Genomic DNA, 15,516 nt, shown 5'->3' with positions numbered 1-15,516 from the left:
AGCCAACATCAACCAAAAAACTTAGCTAATGTGGTTAAGAAATAACTCCGATTGATATCAGCCAGAAAACCCTAGTTGATGTCAACAAAAAAATTCTAACCGACATTAGATAAGAAAATCTAGTAGACATTAGCCAAAACACCCTAGCTAACATCGACTAAAAAATAACCCTAGCTGATATTGACTAAAAGATAGCTTTGACTGGAAAAACCTTGTTGACGTCGGCTGAAAAACCCTAGCATGTGTCTACTCAAAAGTTAGTCATTACCAATGTCAGTAGAAAAAATCTAGCCAACGTCGGCCAAAAAAATCATTGGTCAACATCAACTAAAAAAACCTGTATGACAATAACAAAAAAAATCCTTGGCTGACGGCGGCAAAAAATTTTCATGATTGACGTTAGTGAGAAAATAACCCTAACAAACATCATTTAAAAAAAAAATCTTAGTCGATATCGGCAAAAAATAGCTTTGGTTGACATCATACAAAAAAATTCTCATAAAAAAAACCTCGACCAACATCAGTGAAAAACAACTTATGTCGATGTCGGCCGTAAAAACTTTGATCACCCGTAGTTGCGAGTGTTGAGCGAGAAAGAGTTACGAGCAAGAACGTGAGTTAGAGTGAACATCTCTGAAAAAAGAATTTCAAATTCTATATTTTTTTAGAGAATTTGAAATTACACTGTTTTAGTCAATCAAAATGATTCATAAAAATCCCAAAAAATAAATCTCCTTTCAAATATTCTATCCAAACAAGCTATTTTATCATAAATCATTTTAAGTTCCTTGAAAAAATGAATTCTCCTACTAAATTGCTCCATCCAAACACACTATTAATTCACTACTATAAAAATTGTCTTTTGCAACACTCCATTAATGATAGTTAACAAAAATGCAAAAATAATTTTGTAAATAAGTGGATATGGACAATGATGGTTTTCTAAAAGCCGTTGAGGAAGAGCACTTTTAATGTCAATTTTTTAAAAAACTGTCGTGATCGAGTGAAATTAACGAGGGTTTTTGACAAATCATCTTGATTGAGAATCTTTTTCCACCTTTGACCCACATTCATCTTCCTCAGTTATGCACTCATCACTTACTTTTACCCTAGTGTCTCTCGTGCTTTGCTCACCCTCATCATTGTTCTCCTTCACGTGCCCTCACCATAGTTGTGGTGTACCCTTGTTGTCGTGTTCCTTTGTCCTCGTTGTCGCACTTGTTGTGTCCACCATTTTTAGTTGGTGCCATTGGGAAGCCTCTGCCATCATTTGCGAACTTAAAGCTCTTAGAGTTGTTTAGGTTTGACATTTGGTTTCTTTCTTTGTGAATTTATTTGTCCTTTTATCTTTCCTTTTGGAAAAATTTTCATTTATCTTTCCATTTGATTTGGCTTTTGATTCATAAATCTCTTCCTCTCCCTATTTGTATCTTCTATATCTCATATCACATATTGATTTACTTCTTATACTTTTCGATTGATTTGAAATTAGAAATAGGGGGATACCTTTGCCACAACCCTCACTAGAGACGCCTTCGCCAACAATCGTGGACTACAAGTTCTTCATTTTTTTTTGTGCTTTGCAGTGATTTACAGCAACAAAAGGTGAACAATTTTATTAAACAATTTTCTTACTGATGATTTTATTTTATTAATTTATATTTTCTTGGTTGATAGAAAAAAAAAGAGCAAACAAAAGTAAAACAAGAAGAAAGGCGGGCAAAATTTTGGGTTTAAATGGGTCAAATTCAATTTTCAGAAATTAAGAGATAAGATTGTAAAGGAATCACAAAGTAAATAAAACTAATTCATTTAGTTTAGAAAAAATAATCTTGAAAGCTAAAAAGAAAAGAACGACATAATAAATGGAGAAAGAAAATGAAAAAAACATAAAATAGGCTGATTTAAAATAATAGGAATTATTAAGAGAGAATAGTAGACAATTATACGTGTTCACATTTATAATTAATCCTGTCCATTTAAAAAGAATAGAAATACTTAATTTAAAAAATAATAGCCATTTGCTTGGGAGGATTAAATTGAAGAGAAGAAAGAAATAAAAAAGAGAAGGGGAAAGGAACACGTGAGCAAGAAGTAGAAGGGCTAAAGGCAGCCACGCCACGCCAACAAAATCGCAGAGCAGCCAATCAGAGTGAGAGCTGAGATCTTGGGGTTGCAATTTGTTCTCTCATGCTTTTCGCTTTCACTTCTGTCACATAAATGAAAAGAAAATTAGTTTCCTTCCTGGCCGCTTCTCGAATAAACCAATGACTAAGCTGTGAATTGCAACACTAAAGTAGAGTTATGGAAACAGCGCTCACTTGCTTCTTCTGTGGTAGACTCCCTCCTGCAACTGCAAGTAGTCAGCACTTCCGTTGTAGTAATGCTTCCGCCTCCGGACTCGTGCGTTTCTCTTTGCCTCCTTCATTTAGGCTGATTCGAAACGCCACTAACACCAGTGAAACTAATGTCAAAAGTAGAAGAAGGAGAAGAAGAACTTGTCCACCTCTGGAGGTGGAGGAGGGTATTCTTCATCAGAACGGAGACCCTTTCGGGAAGAAGGATCTCGGGAAGAGTGTGATGAGTTGGATTCGTGATAGCATGAGGGCCATGGCGTCTGATTTAGCTGCTGCGGAATTAGAGGGAGGAGAGGGAGAGTTTGAGTTGTGGGAGCGCATGGGTCCGGGTCTCACTTTTATTATGCTGGCACAGCCATATCTCAATGCTGTTCCTATGCCCATTGGCCTCGAGGGTCTCTGCTTGAAGGTCTGCACTCACTATCCCACTCTTTTCGACCATTTTCAGAGGGAGCTTCGCCAAGTTCTCCGAGACTCCTTCATTCAGGACTGGCGGGACACCAAGTCTTGGAAACTGCTTAAGGACCTCGCTAATTCGGGTTTCTATTCATTTCTCCCCACTTTTTATTCCAAATGTTATTACAATATTGCATTGCTCCCACGGGCTGACAATCAATCCAAATTTCTCAATAATTATTTCTAGATGTAATAAATTGACTATTGGAATTGTGAAAAACAATTAATTGTTGCTTACTCAAAGAGCTTTTAGAAGTCAATCACCACCCTATAAATTGAAGTTATTGAGTTGAGAAGAAGAAACACTCAACCGGAAGGCAGGTAAGAGCAGGTTATGTGATGGAGAGGGTTTTTCTTGAGTTTGTTCAGGAATCTTGTAATCTTATTTGTTAAGATGTTGCTGTGGATGTATGCAAGAGGTGCCAAACCACATTAGATCGTATCTTTGTATGTGTCTCATATCTTTGATCCATGTTGTGAAAGAGGGGTTTTTTTCTATCAGTTTTTTTTCTTAACTCAAGAGAGTCTTACTATCTAATGGTTCGTTTGCAGCTCAGCATAGGGCGGTTGTAAGAAAGATAACACAACCCAAGAGTGTCCAAGGCGTTTTAGGAATGGACTTTGAAAAGGTCAAAACAATACAGCACAGGATTGATGAATTCACCTCCCACATGTCAGAACTACTCCGTATTGAAAGGGATGCTGAATTGGAGTTTACTCAGGAGGAATTGGATGCTGTTCCTAAACCAGATGATACTTCTGATTCTTCAAAACCGATTGATTTCTTGGTTAGCCATAGCCAGCCTCAACAAGAACTCTGCGACACCATTTGTAATTTAAACGCCATCAGTACCTCTAGAGGTCTTCTCCTTTTCCTCTTTTTGTTTCACTTATTCAGACAAATGCACATTGACTTTCCTTTATGTGTGCATGCGCTATGAAAGAAGTTGAATTTTTTACTTGCTTATGAGTTATAATGTGTGGTAAAGTATAGGAAATTCATTAATATTTTAGACATGGACTATATCAAACATTTTGGTGAACCATACTCGCAATTTGTTTTCCAATCGATTCAGCTATTGAGCTATATCTCCATTTTCTTTTGTTCATTTTGAGGTTTGGGGTCCTAGCTGTAGTGCTTCTACTTTGGAGTCCAAATATTTTGTTGATTGTATCAACCCTTACTCTTATGGTAATCGGTTGTTTTTAATGGAAAATCAGTCTAAGTTGTTTCTCTCTTTCAATTGTTCTTATAATAAAATAAATACACAATTTGTTGTTCCAATTTTGTGTTTTGCAAAGTGATCATGCTTGTCATTATTTGTCTTAGTCCTTTCAAACATTTATAGCTTCTCTTGCCATTCATCACCAATCATTATGTGATCATACCTGTCAGCAAAATAGGGTTGCCAAATACAAAAAATAGACAGCTTAATTAAAACCACTTGAACGTTCACTTCATGGACATGTCTCTTTGTATTTGGGGGGAGTTGTTCTTATTGCTTTGCTTACTACCTCATTATTAAATGCCCTTGTTTATACTTAATCTGTGGTACTTTATTTACTATGTTATTTCCTCATTAGTCTCTGCATTTGATAGCAACAAGGCAATGGACAATTGCAGGCCTAGGAGAACCATAAGGAAACCGGTCCACTACAGAGACTTCGTGTGAACAGAAATAGATATTTTTCTTGCTGTGAGATATTGTTGATTTCCATTTTGTTACTGCTTTAGGACCAATTCTGTTAGCTCCACCACTTGGTTTGTTATTGGTTCAGCTGGCCAATTAGTGGTTTTCAGCCTTGGCAGTTATCACTTTTGTCTTTAAATAGCGCGCTTGAAATAAAATCAGCAAGAAAGAATTTACCTGGTAGTCTTTATTTCATAGATTAGAGTTTCTGCCCATAACAATCTGGTCCGACCTGCTCTGTGCTCCGTTTCACTATGCCGGAGCATACCACTCGTCAGATGTCACTCGAACGTCTGGAGGAGGCCGTCAATAAGCTTACCCAGCACCAAGCCACCCTAACACAGAACTAGCAAACACTGTCCCAAGCCAACTCCGAATTGCTTAGCAAGCTCGATTCAGTTTTGGATCGGCTCACATCATTCACTCCAGCCCCCCTTTCACCTAAACAGCCTCCCTCTCCTCCTCCCACCTTCCCTTCCAGACCACATATGAAATTAGATGTCCCTCGTTTTGACGGACAAGATCCCCTTGGATGGATCTTTAAAATATCGCAATTCTTTGATTACCAGGGTATACCAGACGCAAAGAGACTCACCGTTGCCTCGTTCTATATGGAGGGGCCCGCCCTTTGCTGGTCCAGTGGATGTCGTGAAATGGGTTCTAAACCTCGTGGGCCACCATGCTCCAAGCCCTGGAGTCACGCTTTGCACCGTCTTATTATGATGATCCCCACGGTGCTTTATTCAAATTGCTGCAGCGTGGCATCGTGAACGACTATCTCACGGACTTTGAACGCTTAGCAAACCGCGTGGTTGGCTTGGCTCCCCCGTTTTTATTAAGCTGTTTCATCTCGGGCCTCAATTCTGAACTACGTCACAAGGTCCAAGCCTTGCAACCAATTGAAATTCAAAATTTCCTCCAATTTTGTGTGACACTTAGGCTATAAATAGAGGTCATGTGTGTGCATTTTTTCAACTTTGATCATTTGAGAATTAAACTTCAAAGTTCAGACTTCTTTAGAGGCACTAAATTTCGTGCTCTTCTCTTCCTCTCCCTTCATTTACTTCTTCTACCTTCAAGTTCAGACCTCTCACTTTATCTCCAAGCCTACCTGTTTTGTTCATAACCTTAGACCTAGTGTTAATATACATTGTGCTTGGTCTCTCAAATATGTCTTTCTTGGTTGCAATCAGTTCCGAAAGGATCATCATTGTTACTATCCTACTCTGCCAATATTATATCACAATTGATGTTAACTTTCTTAACTTAGTTCCCTTCTTTGGGTCTCCTTCCTCCACTCAAGCTTATCTTTACAGTCTTACTTCTTTGTCTTCATTTAGCCTCTATCAGGTTAATCCCACTAGAGATATTCCATGTTTAGGAACAACTGATCTCTATTCATCCCGTCTAGGTATATCTTTGTCAATTTGCCTTGTGGAACAAATGGCTTCAATTTGCCTGTTTTTGTCCATGGCTGTTACTCCATCAACTAGATATTCATGATTCAAGAATTCTTTTCTCCATGGTGATCTTGACAATGAGGTTTATATGGAGAAACTTACTTGATTTGTTGCTAAAGGGGGGTCTATTGGACTAGTTTGTCATATCTATAAACAGTATCTTAGGGCTTGGTTTGATTGATTTAGCATATGGTTTAACAGCTTAGTGAGACATTGATTGTTATTTCATTAGAGAGAAGATTTTATCTGAAATCATTACGGTTAAAGTTGTTGTTTGATAATGTTTTATTAATATTTTATATTTTTAGCGTGCTGTAGAAGCTGTCAGAAACCTCAACACGTGCTCCCACGCGCCCGTTTCTAGTCACAGGAACTCCGATGTGACACCTGGGTTTTGGTCGTCGGCCTCTCCCTGCTCTGTTTCATCCCTCCAATCGTCGTTTTGGTGTTGTTTGGATAGTGGGTCTGTACACCTCCATCCCTTGGCCTATATTTGTTTCCTCAGGTTTTACGCTACTTGTCTGTTACTAGATACTTGCCCTTGATTTCTCAAAATGACATCTACAATTCCACTCTCACTTCTACTCTTTCTCCTCTTTCTGGAACTCCCACTATTACTACTCAGAAACTCAACTGGAAAAATTATCTATCTTGATCTGTCTCGGTTGAGTTATGGTTCCTTGGTCAAGGACACCATGATCATTTGGAGAAAGAAGCTAGTGAAATTCCAATAGAGAGCAGAAACCAGTGGAAGACACTTGACTTCCAACTGTGCGTTGTTTTATGGCTATCAGTAGAACCTGATGTGTTGGAAATACTCAGATCCTTCAAGAGGACTTGTTGTTCCTTCTAGAAAAATGCTCAAGATATTTTTGCTAATGACATCCAGAGTTTATTTGATTCAACAAATCGTGCATTTTCTCTCAAACAAACTAACCACAATATGACCTCACACATAGCCAAAGCCAAAGTTGCTGTTGAAAAATTAAAGAAGTTCCTAATACATGACTCAATGGATGAAATGAAAAGAAGACTCAAATAAAATACATAATTGTAACAAGCTTGATGCATATGACCTATATGCTCTAGCTTGAGAGGGAGTGTCAATTGTTACTGTGTAAATAATGTCTAGGTTCATTGCATAGGAATAACCAATGTAATTTTACTTTAGTAATTAGGATCATTGCTATTTAATAGAAGCACAGTTTTCTACAAATGTGCTTTCTTTCTGTCTCTTAACGACAACAACTCTAATATTTATTCTCAAATTTATACTTAAATACATACTCTATTTGGACTCAATTATAAGCAACAGAAAAAAAGGTTTGGTGGACTCAAATGTAAGCAAGTTTTAACTACTTTCACCCTATTTAATGATATCATCCCAAAATACTCTTCAATTAATTGAGATTCTATTTCCAATGACTCTATTCTTGATATCAAGTTCCAATAAAGGTCACTTTTCAGGAAAAAAATTAAATGTGATTAATAGAATTAAATGATATTAACTAATTTTCTTAATTACAACAACAACAACAACAACAACGCCTTATCCCACTAGGTGGGGTCGGCTACATGGATCAACTTCCGCCATAAAGTTCTATCAAGTACCATACTTCTATCCAAACCATTAATTTCGAGATCCTTTTTGATAACCTCTCTTATAGTCTTTTTGGGTCTTCCTCTGCCTCGAATTGTTTGTCTTCTCTCCATCTGGTCTACTCTCCTCACTACAGAGTCTACCGGTCTTCTCTCTACATGCCCAAACCACCTAAGTCTATTTTCCACCATCTTCTCTACAATAGGCGCTACTCCAACCCTCTCTCTAATAGCTTCGTTTCTAATTTTATCCTGTCGAGTCTTACCACACATCCACCGCAACATCCTCATCTCCGCTACACCTACTTTATTCTCATGTTGGCTCTTGACCGCCCAACATTCTGTTCCGTACAAAATCGCCGGTCTTACCGCAGTCCGATAAAACTTTCCCTTTAGCTTGATCGGTACCTTTGCATCACATAACACCCCCGATGCTTTTCTCCATTTCATCCATCCTGCTTGAATGCGATGATTCACATCCCCTTCAATTTCCCCATCATCCTGTATTACAGACCCAAGATATTTAAACCGTGTGACTTGAGGGATAATATGGTCTCCTATTTTCACCTCTGAGTTAGAAACCCTCCTTCTTTTGTTGAACTTACATTCCATATACTCCGATTTGCTTCTGCTTAGGCGAAAGCCATGTGTTTCTAGAACTCGTCTCCAAGTTTCCAACCTCTCATTCAACTCCTCCCTCGACTCTCCAAGGAGGACTATGTCATCTGCAAAAAGCATGCATCTCGGCGCTATCTCTTGGATTTGTTCCGTGAGGACATCCAGAATTAAGGTAAAAAGGTAGGGGCTAAGGGTTGACCCTTGATGTAAACCAATTGTGATGGGAAAATCGTCTGACTCTCCACCCTGTGTCCTAACACTAGTCGATACCCTATCATACATATCTTGGATAGCTCGAATATATGCAACCCTAACCCCTTTCTTCTCTAGAGCTTTCCACAAAATCTCTCTAGGCACTCTATCATACGCTTTCTCCAAGTCAATAAAAATCAAGTGCAAGTCTTGTTGGGCCATGCGATATTGCTCCATCACCCGCCGTAATAAATAAATCGCTTCCATGGTCGACCTTCCCGGCATGAAACCAAATTGATTCTCAGTAACTTGAGTCTCCTTTCTTAATCTCCGTTCGATCACTCTTTCCCATAATTTCATGGTATGACTCATGAGCTTGATTCCCCTATAATTTGCACAATTTTGTATATCCCCCTTGTTCTTATAGATTGGCACTAACGTGCTTCTCCTCCATTCCTCTGGCATGCGTTTTGACCTCATAATTTTCTTAATTAGCATAAAAATTAATTAATTTTGCTTATACTTGAGCCCAGAGGGAGTACATTACATCTGTTTATGACACATTGCTTTGTAAAATCTTTGTATTCAGTATTCACTTATTAATATCAATACTAAAAATTTAAGAATTTTACATATAATTATGGAGGAAGTAAGCAATGTTTAACATTAAATTCATTTATCCAAATTCCTTTTCAGTCAATTAATACATTGATCTATATTTTATAATAGAGCCTTTAATGGATGGATAGATAGATATCTCTGCACTGATTTACTGTATCTAATATTGGGTTAAACTATATATTACAGATATTAGAAAGTTGATACACGTGGAAGGTAGACTTAGACCTAGATGAACCTTGACTCATCTAGGTTTCGAATGTAAATCATAATTACAATGTGGTGTATTGGATGTCTATACTGTAAGTCATAAACCTTAATTAAAAAATCTATATGATGTATAAGAATTTGGTCTTAACTGATGGAATGCATGCATAGGTTGCTAATTTTTGTAACTTAAAAAGCCTCTTCAGTAAGGATGAGTAGCTAAGTCCAGTCTGCCTGATATGGTCATATTTCATTGTGTAAACAGGGCTTGGGGGAATGCATTTGGTGTTATTCAAGGTTGAAGGGAACCACCGGTTACCACCTACCGCTCTTTCACCTGGAGACATGGTTTGTGTGAGAACATATGACAGCACAGGTGCAATTACAACTTCTTGCATACAAGGATTTGTGAACAGTTTTGGCGATGATGGCTATAGTATTACAGTTGCTTTAGAGTCACGCCATGGTGATCCTACATTCTCTAAACTATTTGGGAAGAGTGTGCGCATTGACCGTATTCAAGGACTGGCTGATACACTTACCTATGAGGTATTGTAATCTATCTTGTTATTTCTTGCATGAGTGTTGCTAACAATTCACTATTTAACACACTCTCTTTTGTTGGTTAAAATTGATTGAAAACTACAAAATCATGAGAGATTCATTAAATAAAATGTGGAGCTCACAAAAATTTGTGATTTCCAATAAGTTTTAGCTAATAATAGAGCGTGTTCAAAAGAGTGCATTGCTAGCACTTTTCTTTCTTGCATTTATACAAAACTTTTGTGGCTCCAAGAAACATTTGTGAAAAAATTGTGAAAGGGTGCCATGAATTCTATTAATGTTGAAACTAAGAAGTCTATGGTCAACTATTAACTAAAAATTGTGTTAAGTACAGTAAAATAAAATCAATGGTATCTAAGGAAAAAGAAAAAATCTATGGTCAACTATTAATTAGTTAATTCAACTCTTTTGATTAGGAAGGTGAACAAGTCCAATAATTATAAGCATATATACTATAAACTGTCAATATGCATTTTCCTTTCATAATCCAAGAGTCTAATATATTATGCACTACTTCTTTAACAGTAATTTAAAATATCTTAGATTATCTCCTGGGATTGATTTTCATATTTCCTTATATTTCCATCATTTATTTCCTCATTTAATTCATGTTATGAGTTTAGTACTAATATAAAGGTCTGTGCTATATATTTTGTGCATCATGCCATATATAATCAAATATTAATTTCAGAATACTCCATTTCTATTCTCTCCTTTTCCTCCCTCAATGTCTAAAATCCTATAATTTCAACAACTATATTTTATATTGGATAAACTACTGTTATATCTTACTTTTTATTTGTTTTGCATCACCCTATTCTGTTAATAAAACACAGATCATCACCTTTTTTTATTTTTGCTTTATATCCTTTGTCTTCCACGGTGAAAAGTAGTACTAGTAGTCCTTCATGAACTTCTTTAGAACTTATATCTTGATCAGTTGAATATGTAGTAATGAATTCAATTACCATTTTGTTGGGTAAAATATATCATGTGGTTGCATCATTCTGCCACTTGCTATAGAAAGGACAGACATGGGGATGTTAAAAAGTGTTAACTACCCAGCACCTACTTTTTCTGCTAAAAAATAATTTTGCATTATGGTGATCAGTTTTAAACAGGTTAACATAATTTGACTGTGATGGTTCTATTTGTTAATTTCATTGAAATTTTACTCCTTAGCTCACTGATTTTATATGTAAATATGCATCTTTTAATAAGCTTATGACTTTTCCAGCGCAACTGTGAAGCTTTAATGCTGCTCCAGAAGAATGGTTTAAGAAAGAAGAATCCTTCTATTTCTGTTGTTGCTACACTGTTTGGAGATGGGGAAGATGTTGCATGGCTTGAGAAAAATCAATTGGTTGACTGGGCAGAAGAAAATTTGGATGCAAGATTAGGAAATGAAACCTTTGATGATTCTCAGCAGAGAGCAATTGCAATGGGTTTGAATAAAAAGAGACCTGTATTGGTTATCCAAGGCCCTCCTGGTACAGGCAAGACTGGTTTGCTCAAGCAACTTATAGTATGTGCTGTTCAGCAAGGTGAAAGGGTTCTTGTTACAGCACCTACTAATGCAGCTGTTGATAACATGGTTGAAAAGCTTTCAAATGTTGGATTAAATATTGTGCGGGTTGGAAATCCAGCTCGTATATCAAAAACAGTGGGATCAAAGTCTTTGGAAGAAATTGTAAATGCTAAGCTTGCAAGTTTTCGAGAAGAGTATGAGAGGAAGAAGTCAGATCTAAGAAAAGATCTAAGACATTGCTTAAAGGATGATTCACTAGCTTCAGGCATACGCCAACTTCTGAAGCAGCTGGGAAGGTCACTGAAGAAAAAGGAAAAGCAGACCGTAGTTGAAGTTCTATCTAGTGCTCAGGTTGTGCTTGCCACTAATACTGGAGCAGCTGACCCTTTGATTCGAAGGCTAGATACTTTTGACTTGGTTGTCATAGATGAAGCTGGACAGGCAATTGAACCCTCTTGCTGGATTCCTATATTGCAGGGAAAGCGCTGTATTCTTGCTGGTGATCAATGCCAACTTGCTCCTGTCATATTATCTAGAAAGGCCTTAGAAGGTGGTCTAGGAATATCTCTACTGGAGAGAGCTGCAACTTTGCATGAAGGGATTCTCACCACTAGGTTAACAACACAATACCGTATGAATGATGCAATTGCTAGTTGGGCTTCAAAGGAGATGTACGGAGGATTATTGAAGTCCTCTGAGACTGTCTTTTCTCATCTTCTAGTGAACTCTCCTTTTGTTAAGGTATTATGCCCATCAATGATATCTCCGTTTTCATTTAAGTGAAGCTTTCTATTTACATCTTGTCCTGATCAAAGTATCTCAGACCTTATTCCTGTTACTAGTTTTATATTGCTGGTCTTTAATTTCAGACCTTAGCTTTTGTCATATATTGTGTTACCTATCTAGTGACTCAGGGATTATGTGATTATATATTGATCTCTATCTGTATTTCTCCATTTACTTTTATTATTACTAATTCTTATTACATGAATGGAAAGTTTGACCTTGCTGTTGTTGCATTGCAGCCTACTTGGATAACACAATGCCCACTGCTATTGCTAGATACTAGAATGCCATATGGAAGTCTGTCAGTTGGTTGCGAAGAGCATCTAGACCCGGCTGGAACAGGCTCACTTTATAACGAAGGAGAAGCTGAGATAGTTTTGCAGCATGTATTTTCCTTAATCTATGCTGGTAATCATATTTGACTCTTAAAAGGTTTTCCTTTTGGCAACATAAAGCATTTTCCCTTGTGAATGTTTTGTGGTATTATTAACAAGAACTTGTAAGTTCAAAACAAAATTTCCAAAGACTGAAGGATATCACAGGCGGACATCGTCACCCCCCCCCCCCCCCCCCCAAGTCCAAATACTATAGTGAATGGACACACATGGCCATGTTTGACAGTGGCACCACTGACACCTTAAGGTGGGATCGTGTAGCCATGTTTGGTGTCCATACCTTGGTGCATTAGTCTGTTTGCATTGCCCAAAATCTGATTTTACAATAAGATCATTCATTCATGCCTTGATGTCTTCTCCTAAAATTAACTGCCTTGACATGTATGTTGCGGTTGTCAAAATTAAGATTTTGACACGTTTCTTGTTTCATTTACAAGTAACTGCGACTGGGAATTGTAGTGTTTAGCTTGATACTACTAATCTGTGTTTCTCATCTGCTTTAAACTGTGAACAGTGCAATTCTCGCATCTTATACATTTAAGCAATTGAAAGCATGATGAATCATTACTATTAATTTTGTTATCATATTTTTGCAATGCAAGTTCTCAGTCTTTCAAAGTCTTGACACCTTGTTTTGTGTTTGCTTATGCAAGATTTTCTGGTTAATTAATTTGAATCTGAAATGTGGGCGTTTACCTCACCGCTATGTTATTGTATTGCAATCCCCTCAATATATATTTGAGCATAGTAATATCAATCCAAGAAAAAAGAAAAAGATATTATGCATATCATACTTTTGCAAAATAAGTTCAGTCTTTCGAAGTTTTGAAATCTATTGTGATGCAACTTATTTGTCATTTGTGTTTGCTGATGTAAGTTTTTCCTTGTTAATTTGAATCGGAAATGCAGGTGTTAGCCCAACTGCTATTGCAGTGCAATCCCCTTATGTTGCTCAAGTACAACTTTTGAGGGACAAGCTTGATGAATTTCCAGAAGCAGCAGGTACTGAGGTTGCGACCATTGACAGTTTTCAAGGTCGGGAAGCTGATGCAGTAATTTTATCCATGGTTTGATCCAAATCTAATCTTTTGATCCATCATTTCCAACAAATTTCTGGTTGATAAATAAATAAATGTTTGCAAAATGTCAATATGGTATCATCTCCGGATAACATGAGCAAGTTCAAATATTATCACAATACAACCTTAATTTAAGTTGAAGCCAGTCAAATGAAGCCCTTCCCATCCTATTTCAATCGAAAGTGTCATTTAATTATCATTAGTTTATTTTGATCACCACTTTAAAAGAATGCTTTTAATTTCTCATGTACCCCCTTATGCAAGAGATTTTTGGGCTTGAAACATGGACATAGAGAGGGCGAACCCTGGTGCAGCGGTAAAGTTGTGCCTTGGTGACTTGTTGGTCATGGGTTCGAATCCGGAAACAGCCTCTTTGCATATGCAAGGGTAAGGCTGCGTACAACATCCCTCCCCCATACCTTCGCATAGCGAAGAGCCTCCGGGCAATGGGGTACGAAGTTTTTTAAACATGGACATAGACCCACTTTACCTAAGGGTAAACTTTTTAATTTTATTATGATTATGAAGAATAGGGATAACATGGATCAAACATTTAATCACTTGGTCTATAGAAACTTCGATTATATTTCAATAACCAACATTTTCTGAAGGTTAAAGTTGTGAAGGTGTGTGTACTCTCTCCTTAAACATTGATACTGTCACTATGTTTGCTTCCATGATGTCCTCTTCTAATTCACTATGTCTAACTTTTACTTGTTCATAATTAACTTATGCAATTGGGTGGTTATGTAAAGTTATTTTAATGTTTGATGAGATAACATGATCAATATCAACTACTATAAGTTTGATTATGGAACCATCAAATCCTGAGATACGTGGTCCATCAAGGAGATTCTGATTTTGGAAAACTTGTTGAAATATTTATCTAGTACTGGTCTTCCCCATGACCTGACATATTTTTCCCTTTTTTAAAATAATTATAATAAAATAGGTACGATCAAACACATTGGGAGCTGTTGGATTCCTCGGGGATAGCAGAAGAATCAATGTTGCCATCACAAGAGCACGCAAACATTTAGCTTTGGTCTGTGACAGCTCGACTATATGCCACAATACCTTCTTAGCAAGGCTTCTGCGTCATATTAGACACTTTGGTAGGGTGAAGCATGCAGAACCAGGTAGTTTTGGAGGATATGGACTTGGGATGAATCCAATATTACCTTCCATTAATTAGTGTGCAACAGTAGCATGAAACAAATTTAAAATAATTGTCTACGGGGATTTTTTTGGGGGGAAAAGGGGGGGGAGGGGTTGGGTAGGTTTTTTCTTTCATGTGGTCAAAACTTGTATAGTTGTATAGCAATTCATAAATTCAAAATTGTGTAGCGTATCGAGTACAGAAAAATTCATAGAAACCCCAAAATTGGTATATGACGTGATACGTTTATAGCATGTTTGATTTCATATCTCGAATATGAGGTTTCATATGTCAGTGTGATTTTAAGAAGTTTATAGTTATAGTTTTCATAGGTATGTTTGGATTGGTGGGAAGAGAGGGATGGAGGGATTAAGGTCCATTGTTTGTATTGAAAAATAAACAATGGAAGAGAATGGGAAGTGATGGAACCTATTCCATACAATCCCATCATATTTAGGTACTTCCTTTCCCACCAAATTGGGGTGTATGCAATGAAACGATATTTTCCCACCCATGACAGTTATAATGGTTTTGCTCCACGTTGTCTCATTCATGCCCGTTACATTTTCAGTGTTTTATTTAGTGGGCATTCTTATTCTTCTTCCCATTCCTCTCTATCTTGCAGCACACACACACACTCAACAACCAAATACATGAAAGTTACTTAGATTTAATATGAAAATTTGATACTTTGACATGGATTGCACACAATCAAAGATGATGTTGAGTGATTGAGCGATTCCAGAAAACACAGGACGTATAGATAAATAGATGACATTTTGAAGAATGGACGTTTTTTTTTCTTTT

The 15,516-nt window shown here is 37.1% G+C and overlaps 1 protein-coding gene across 3 annotated transcripts; it reads left to right on the top strand.

Moving 5' to 3' along the window:
• The first annotated feature begins 2,098 nt into the window (after positions 1-2,098).
• Positions 2,099-15,262, top strand: LOC114377337 (DNA-binding protein SMUBP-2-like). 3 transcript variants are annotated; one of them, XM_028335813.1, is made up of 7 exons: positions 2,099-2,896; positions 3,366-3,674; positions 9,464-9,747; positions 11,000-12,031; positions 12,316-12,484; positions 13,381-13,473; positions 14,503-14,691. In XM_028335813.1, the coding sequence occupies exons 1-7, from the start codon at positions 2,305-2,307 to the stop codon at positions 14,544-14,546; spliced, it is 2,523 nt and encodes an 840-aa protein (XP_028191614.1). In that variant the 5' UTR covers positions 2,099-2,304; the 3' UTR covers positions 14,547-14,691. The 3 variants fall into 3 exon arrangements, with proteins under 3 accessions (XP_028191614.1, XP_028191607.1, XP_028191622.1); XM_028335806.1 differs by having other exon boundaries at positions 2,108-2,896; positions 13,381-13,538; positions 14,503-15,262; XM_028335821.1 differs by lacking the exon at positions 2,099-2,896 and adding an exon at positions 2,955-3,260 and having other exon boundaries at positions 13,381-13,538; positions 14,503-15,262.
• The last annotated feature ends 254 nt before the right edge of the window (positions 15,263-15,516 follow it).

The sequence above is a fragment of the Glycine soja genome, chromosome 2 (assembly GCF_004193775.1).
Source record: "Glycine soja cultivar W05 chromosome 2, ASM419377v2, whole genome shotgun sequence".
NCBI lineage: Eukaryota > Viridiplantae > Streptophyta > Magnoliopsida > Fabales > Fabaceae > Glycine > Glycine soja.
This window is presented reverse-complemented; position numbering and strand designations above follow the sequence as displayed.